This window comes from Bison bison, unplaced genomic scaffold (genome assembly GCF_000754665.1).
Source record: "Bison bison bison isolate TAMUID 2011002044 unplaced genomic scaffold, Bison_UMD1.0 scf7180017864183, whole genome shotgun sequence".
NCBI lineage: Eukaryota > Metazoa > Chordata > Mammalia > Artiodactyla > Bovidae > Bison > Bison bison.
In genome coordinates this window covers 2,376,928-2,385,986 of record NW_011494755.1, presented here as the reverse complement: position 1 = coordinate 2,385,986, position 9,059 = coordinate 2,376,928, and the positions used below count along the sequence as shown (strand labels likewise).

Sequence of the window (9,059 nt, the reverse complement as noted above, 5' to 3'; positions counted from 1 at the left end):
CCTGAGAAGCTCATGAGCTCTGACAGGCACTGTATCCCTTGGGCGGTGGGCTGAAACAGTTGCATTTCACACATCCTCTTACATAGAATAATGGGGTGGCAGAAAAGGCAGCAGTGCGAGGTATCCTTACAAAAGGTGCTCTCACTATCCACATAGGTTTGGCAATAGTCAAACCTATGGTCAATTAATCTACAACAAAGAGGGCAAAACTATACAATGAAGAAAAGACAGTCTCTTCAATAAACGGTCCTGGAAACACTGGATAGCCACATGTAAAAAAAAAAAAAAGAAAGAAATTAGAACATCCTTTAACACCATACACAAAAATAACCTTAAAATAAATTAAAGACCTAAAGGTAAGACTGGATACTATAAAATTCCTAGAGGAACACATAGACAGAACACCCTTTGACATAAATTGCAGCAATATCTTTTCTGAGCCATCTCCTGGAGTAATGGAAATAAAAACAAAAATAAACAAATGGGACCAAATTAAGCTCAAAAGCTTCTGCACAGCAAAGGAAACCATAAAAAATGAAAAGATAACCCACAGAATGGGAGAAAATATTTGCAAACAGTGTGACTGATAAGAGATTAATCTCCAAAATTTACAAAGAGCTCATGCAGCTCAATATTCAAAAAACAAAAAACAAACAACCCAATCAAAAAATGGTCAGAGGACCTAAAAAGACATTTCTCCAAAGAAGACATACAGATGGCCAAGAGACACATGAAAATATGCTTAACATGGCTAATTATTAGAGAAATGCAATTCAAAACTATAATGAGATGTCACTCACACCAGTCAGAATGGCCATCATCAAAAAGTCTACAAAAGCTAGAGATGGTGTGCAGAAAAGAAAATCCTCCTACATTATTGGTGGGAATGTAAATTTGTACAGCCACTATAGAGAACATCATGGATGTTCTTTAAGAAACTAAAAATAGAACTACCATATGATCCAGCAATCCCACTCCTAGGCACACATCCAGAGAAAAACATGGTTTGAAAGGATATATGCACCCCAGTGTTCACTGCAGCACTGTATACAATAGCCAAGACATGGAAGCAATCTATATGTCCATCCACAGATGAATGAATAAAGATGTGGTAATATATATGATGGAATATTACTCAGCCATTAAAAAGAATGAAATAATGCCATTTGCAGCAACATAGATGGATTTGGAGGTTATCATACTAAGTGAAGTAAGTCAGATGAGAAAGACCAATATCATGTGGAGTTGCTTATATAGGGAATCTAAAAAAAAAAAAAAGCATACAAATGAACTTACTTACAAAACAGAAACAGGCTCACAGACTTAGAGAACTAATTTATGGTTACCAGGGGAGAAGGGTTGTGGAGAGGGATAGATTGGGAATTTGGGATTGACATATGCAAACTGCTATGTTTAAAATAGATAACTAAGACTTTCCTGGTGGGCCAGTGGTTAAGACTCCACACTTTCGATGTAAAGAGCACAAGATCCCTGGTCAGGGAAGGTCCACATGTCCTGTGGTGCAGCCAAAAAAATAAATAAATAACCAACAAGGATCTACTGTATAAGCATAGGAACTCTGCTCAATAGTGTGTAATAACCTAAGTGGGGAAAGAATTTGAAAAAGAATAGATACATGTATAACAATCACTTTGTTGTACACCTGAAACTAACACATTATTTAACTTTTATTTTTGATCAGAGGATAATTACAATATTGTGATGGTTTATGCCACATATCAACATGAATCAGCCACAGGCATACACATGTCCCCTCCCTCTGAAATCTCTCTCCCTATCCTACCCCTCTAGGTTGTCATAGCACTGGCTTTGGGTTCCCTGCATCATACAGCAAATTCCTACTGGCTATCTATTTTACATATGGTAATGTATATGTTTCAATACTATTCTCTCAAGTCATCTCCTCTCTGTCCCCCACTATGACCAAAGGTCTGTTCTTTATGTCTGCATCTCCTTTGCTGCCCTGCAAGTAGACTATTCAGTACCAACTTTATAGATTCATATATATGCACTAATATATGGTATTTGTCTTTCTCTTTCTGATTTACTCCACTCTGTATAGTAGGCTCTAGGTTCACCAACCTCATTAGAGGTTGACTCATTGTGTCAACACATTGACTCAAATGTGTTCCTTTTTATACCCAAGTATTATTCCATTGCTAATACAACATTATTAATCAACTATACTCCAATATAAAATAAAAACTTAAAAAATTCATCCTTTAAAAAATCATCATCTCCTGAATTTCAGTTTTGTCATCTGTGAAATAAGAACAAAACATATAATTGATATTACAGTAACAATATAAATTGTATAAATTGTCATGAAGATTAGGTGAGCTGATATGCTAGAAGCTCTTGTCACAGTACCTAGCATATTGTAGACAAATATGTTCAGCAAATCTTGGCTCTGACTCTTACTGTTATAAATTTATTTTATTTTTACTTACATTGTAAATAACTCTGAAGTAGATACCCACACAGATAATCCTTTGACCATAATTCTGATTACTTCTTTATGATAGCTTCCTAGAAGGAGAGTTACTTAGGTTCAAGCGTATGAACGTATTGGATAATGCTGAGTTTTAAAATTATCCAGAAAAGGCAATTCTACAGCTTGCCTAGTTCAACTACCCCCTTGAGCTCTCGAAATTAAATTCTTAAATATTATTTGATAGATTACAAAACTAACTAAGGTTTATGTAAAAATCTAGTGCTTTTTAAAATCTAGAAAAAAATTTTAAACCTAGTGATTTTAATGCTAGTGATAGGTCATTAGCAACAAAAAGAAAATAGAACAGAAAGTTTCCCAGTTTATAGTAAGCTCTAACAGTCACAGAAGGGAAACTGTGTTTAGGAGGCCACACCCTGGCTTCCTATAATCCTTTAGCCACACTCTCCCCTTGGCATTCCTTCCTAGCACCTGCCACTTTAAATCCCCCACTTTGCATTGCCATTGAGCTCTTAGATTCCTTCCTTATCTTTGACCTTTTTATTTAAGGATGTGACTTTCAGCTAACCTTTGGCCTATGGGTCAGGAGTTAAGCTGTCCATTCTCCTGGCTCCTTTCATCCTTTAGCCTCTTAAGGACAAAGCCGGTTGTGTATAACTTACATATGTTTGGGTCATCTCAAGCCATTCTTAGGTGGTGAAACCTCATCAGGCAGGTGCTGCGAAGGCCTTGTTGAATGGAAATTCTGAGAAACAGACTTTTAAAAAGAGCTTTAGACTTTGGATTTCTCAGGGAAATTCAGCTTGTTCAAGATGCAAAGTTGCATCATTTTCTTTTTTTTTTAGTTGCACAGTGAGGCTTGTGGGATCTTAGTTCTCCGACCAGGAATGGAACCCAGGCCATTACTCAGTGAAAAGCTAAGTACTAACCATTGGACTGCCAGTGAATTCCTTCAAGTTACATTTCAATGTTATCTTTTAAGAGAGGCTAGAGAAATATTCTTAATGGACCCAGTCTTGATCTAGTTTTCTCATTTTGAAAGTAAAGTCACTGGCAGGGTTGTTGTGAGGATTCAGTGTTATAAACTGTCACTGCCCTCAAGGAGATCTTGTTGCTGGGGACAGAATATACACAAGATGTCTGTAATACAGGGAAGAGGAAGCAAGGGTCTTGAAGCAATAAGAGTATTCTACAAAAGAAGAGATTATATTGAGTGATGGAAATCTAGGAGGACTTCATGTAAGATGGTGTTTAAGATGAGTCAAGCTTCCTGAAAGAGTGGTATCTAAGATCAGTCACGAAGGATTTTAGAAAATGGAATTTAGTGCAAGCAGAGAGACTCACAAGAGTAAAGCTGGAGGTATCAAAGAGTGGAGAGTGTTTGGGGACCATCAAGTGAAGCAGTTTCCTTAGCATGTCTGATACATTCAGGCAATTGTGAAAAGAAGGGTATGCTGAGCCAGTCTACAGAGGGCCTGGTTTGCTGGGATACAGTATCTGTCTGTCTGGTGGACAAGACACTGAAGATTTGATAGCTGGGGATGACTGTAGTTGTGATTTGAGAAGGACAATTAGGAAGCTGTGTGAAAGTGAAGGAAAAGGAGGCACTAATCAGGGAATGCTATATTTTTTTAGAATAGAGACAACAGAAGGAGTGAGGTTCAAAGCCAGGACACTCGTTGTGAGAATGGAGAGATTGGAGGGTATGCTTAGTAAATTTGTGAAATATTTTCTAAAAAGGAAAAAAAATAACAATTTCTTTTCTTAAATAATTTATTTTCAATAAATTAATAGTTAAATAGCAAATTAGAATCGATGATTAAAAACTCTCAAAACATCAACAAATAAAATCTTTGGTTGGTACCTCTAATCCCATTCTATAAAGCACATTGATTCAATTTCAATTAAGAGGCATATGAAGAAGATCACCGAACAGTATTGCAAAGAGATGAGCCTAGCAATAAGGTGCTTGTCCATTTCCAATCCTAAAATCCTTCATGGCTGAATAGACTGGATGCTGGGTAGGAGATCTTGCACTATGTTCTGGGTTTCCACTAACTGTCCATGTGACCACTAGAAAGTTACTTCAAAACTCTCTGGACTGTTTTCTCCTCTGTAAAGTGAGGAGTAGAACAAGCCAATCTAATGATCTATATAAATAAAAGGACCTGTTATACCTGGTTTCTGGAAGCTTTCAGTGGTGTCCATAGCAGAACAAGTAATAGGGAAGCATAGGTGATATAATTGGTCTAAATTTTTCTGTTGGGTTCAAATGATCCATAAAGAGATGTACCATCAGTGAACTATAATTCATTTGAACCATAAATTCTTACTACTCCAGTCAGCTGTAAATATAGGACACCAAGGAAAGCTGTGGAGTGATTTTAGAATTAGCTTCCAGTCTCATGTGTACCTTGCCAAGCTTCTGATACATAGGTACCTACAATTCCTTTTGACAGTCACTTTAACCTAATACAACTTGACAGCCTAAGACTCAACTTGCAAAAAGAATAATTTGAGATGAATTATATTAAGTAATACATTAAATGTTTATTCACTTATCATAGGAATTTTCTGTAGAGTTTCTTTAAAAAACTGTTCCCCTCATTTAATTTAATGATACTCAATCTCCTCATGACTTTTCAGCGGCACTCAGTTACATTTCAGTGGAAAGGCCCCCTGAGCACAGCAGACAAGGCCCCAACAGCAGAGAAGTGCACTCATTGTGAGAAGAGCAGTAAAATCCTATGTTCACACAAAAAGGTCTCCTGTGCCTTCCTCGGCTACAGTTCAAATGAAGCTACTAGTGGCTCAGTGGTAAAGAATCCACTGGCAATGCAGGAGACAGACCCAGGTTCAATCCCTGGGCTGGGAAGATCCCCTGGAGGAGGACATAGCAATGCACTCCAGTATTTTTGCTGGTAAAACCCCATGGACAGAGAAACCTGATGGGCTATGGTCCATGGGATCATAAAGAGTCGGATATGACTGATGCACAGCACAATACAAAAATACTGTCAAAAGTGTTAATGTGATTTAATGCCAGATGAGAGAATAAGCAGTATTACTCAATTGACAACTGTCACCAGAGTTTTGAGATGTGATATCACGTGGTAGTCTGGGGACAAATTTAAGTCCACATAAGCTCATGAGAACAATAAAAGCTCATGAGAAAGAAATGCAAATTTGGGGGAATCCCCTGGTTTCTGTGTTTGCCTGGACTACTCTGGGTGTGTGGTGATGTTTATTGAATGCAGTTTAAAGAAAGGACCTACACACAAGAATGCATTGTTTCTTTTTTAACAAAATTATTTTATTATTCTCATTATTTATTTTTATTTTTTGTCCATGCTACACAGCATGCTTTTTTTTTTTTTTCATTTTTTCGGGCTCCAAAATCACTGCAGATGGTGACTGCAGCCATGAAATTAAAAGATGCTTGCTCCTTGGAAGAAAAGCTATGACCAACCTGGACAGCATATTAAAAAGCAGAGACATTACTTTGCCAACAAAGGTCTGTCTAGTCAAAGTTATGGTTTTTCCAGTAGTCACGTATGGATGTGAGAGTTGGGCTATAAAGAAAGCTGAGTGCCAAAGAACTGATGCTTTTGAACTGTGGTGTTGGAGAAGACTCTTGAGAGTCCCTTGGACTTCAAGGAGATCCAAGCAGTCAATCCTAAAGGAAATCAGTCCTGAATATTCATTGGAAGGACTGATGCTTCAGTTGAAGCTCCAATACTTTGATGCTCCAATCCACCTGATGCGAAGAAGTGACTCATTGGAAAAGACTCTGATGGTGGGAAAAATTGAGAGCAGGAGGAGAAGGGGATGACACAGGATGAGATGGTTGGATGGCATCACCTACTTGATGGACATGAGTTTGAGTAAGCTCTGAGAGTTACAGATGGATAGAGAAGCCTAGCGTGTTGCAGTCCATGGGGTCACAAAGAATCAGACATTACTGAGTGACTGAATTAACTAACACGGCATGTGGGATCTTAGTACCCTGACCAGGAATCCCACACCCCTTGCACTGGAAGTGCAGAGTCTTAACTTCTGGACCACCAGGGAAGTCCTAAATGCATTGTTTTAATAAATGCATTGTGCCGTAAGTGTGAATGCTGTGTAGAGTTTAATGACATTATGAACTTGCTGTTTTGAGAATGAGATTTTGAGGATGCCTCATCCACATTTCTTCTGATCACCAAACCAAAGAGGTTCATTTCAGCCTTTCATAAATTGAATCTCTTCTTTCTAGAGTGGGCAGAAAATTTAAATTCCTCTATTGTATATACATAATCTCAAACCCATCAATTTCCTACCTATAGTTCAGGTTTTAAAACCAATGTTCTGTCAATAATTTTGGGAAAATAAAACATTCCAGAGACAATCAAATGACATTATTTGTATTCTGGGCTTAACTATGGGATTCATTTTTGAATCCAAGCATCATCATGGTGGCATATGGTTGTGAGTTCTGCCAGATCCACGTCGTTCATTCTTTTGTGGGCACCACCCCTCCCAGTGTAAAACTGAGCTAATGCTCCTCAGCGGGGAAAACAAGTCACACATCCCTCAATTCATTAGAGTCTGGTATTACACTCCTATTGTCTACTCTAAATCTTTTGTTAAGCTCTCTGTTAAATGAGCTGTTAAATGGTAATATTTAGATTTTCATCATTCTATTTGAATTTCACAGGTCTTAAATCATCAAGAACTCATGCTGAATTAAAAGTTTTCAATACCTGACATGTGAAGCTAAAGGATTAGGAAAACTATTTTAGTTGAATTCTTTTCATAAGAAAACCATGAACTCTCACAAATTATCATGTCCTTTCCTCTCATAGGTATAATCTACCATTTGGCTTTAGTGATAACGCATATACTCGTGGTCCAGTGCAAATGACACCTCACATTTCCATAGAGACAGAGGATGCAGAGCTCTCCTGCACGCATCTGCTGCCTTCTTGCAGTCCTCACGCGTCAGAAGGGTCTTTTATCCACAGATTCCCCACAAGTCTCCAGGCTGCTTTCTGCAAGGGCTATCTTTTCATTTGTCTTATGCTGTTTACTCTTGATCAGATACGCCTCATTTTTCAGAACAAACTTTAAAATATGTTCAGAGGGCAGCTTTTCTACTCATCCATCTGCGATCCATTATGAGGAAGCTCTTCTTACAACTGAAAACATATTACATAAAGCAGTGATTTTCAAACCAGTTTTTAGTCTGAGGGTCTTTTTTTCCCCAAAAACAACATCTTATGCAGGAACCTGGATTTATAAAATCAACAGATACAGGCTGCTCTGCCTGAAGCCCCCAGGGAAGGGGATGTGTGACCACCTCCCTTTTGGCCTCCTTTTAGCATTCTGCAGCTGACCGTGAGACACCTCCTATGAAGCTTGAGTTCATGCCTCACAAATTATTCACCATGCTGACTCTGGTACTTGCACAAAGGCTGTTGACAGCTAGTGACTTCTGAACCAGTGCTGCCTGGGGTCACAACAGCCAGAGCCCCACTATTACGGAATGTGGTGGCTTGAGCCGGGTGATGGAACCTGGTAGTCACCAAGGAGAGTCCTGTCTGGCAGGTGGGGTCCTTGGGGGAAGAGGCCCAGAATGTTTCCTGGAGCGGCCACTCCTGTTTGCTGTAGGCTCTGCTCTCCCAAGACCTTCACCAGGAAGTTGATGTACCTCATGGCCAGGCGAAGTGTTTCATTTTTGCTCAGCTTCTTATCTGGAGGGTGAGTGGGGATGAGCTTCCTCAGCTTGGCAAAGGCACTGTTGACTTTCTGCTGCCTCCACCGCTCCCTGGTGTTAGTGAAGATCTTTCTGGTCATGTTGGAGTTCCTGAGACAGGAAAGAGAAAGGGCCCTGAGGGCCAACACCTTGTCAGAGGCCTGCTGGGTAGCCCATGTCCTGCCAGGAGCTTGAGTTGTTCATCTTCTCCACCCAGATCTTAGGGGATGTGCTGCCTCATTTCCAGGTGTTGTGGAACTTCCTGTGACAAGAGAAGAAAATGCGGCAGAAGGGCAGGGTGAGAACACTTCCTGTCAGCTTTTCTCCCCTGGTTGTTTCAAAGCCTCTGGGTAAAATGGTGGTTTTATCCTAATACTCCCATTACTTCTTTTATAACCAACTCTTCCTAAGTGTTCAGAATCAGGCACAGCATAGGACTGAGTACACATGAGAATAAAATATATATTTGTTAATAGGGAGAGGGGGCTGCAATCGTAGGTTTCATTTACAACATAACTTTTGCAATGAAGACAGTGACAGCACAACTCTTTTGGCTGGTGGACTTTATCTGCAGGATTGGGCGCACTGTGTAAGAGCTAAAATGTCTAGACCAGACCACAGTTAGAGGAGGATGAACAGGGTGATGGAGAATCTTGAAGTTCAGTTATATGAAGAATAGCAATGGGGTTATTTAGCATGACAAACAAAGAAAAGGAGCAGGTGAAGGGTGACAATTTGATATGGATGCTGCAGAAGATAGCCAGGCTCCCCAAGGTTGAATCTGGATGACCTTTCCAACCGTCGGCGAGGTGATTGTTATCACGTATTGCCAATCCTAATTGTGCCATT

General features: G+C 39.4%; 1 protein-coding gene across 1 annotated transcript; it reads right to left on the bottom strand.

Moving 5' to 3' along the window:
• Positions 1-7,993: 7,993 nt before the first annotated feature.
• Positions 7,994-8,463, bottom strand: TAL2 (T-cell acute lymphocytic leukemia 2). The gene has a single exon (XM_010843536.1). The coding sequence runs from the start codon at positions 8,309-8,311 to the stop codon at positions 7,994-7,996; it is 318 nt and encodes a 105-aa protein (XP_010841838.1). The 5' UTR covers positions 8,312-8,463.
• Between the last annotated feature and the right edge of the window lie 596 nt (positions 8,464-9,059).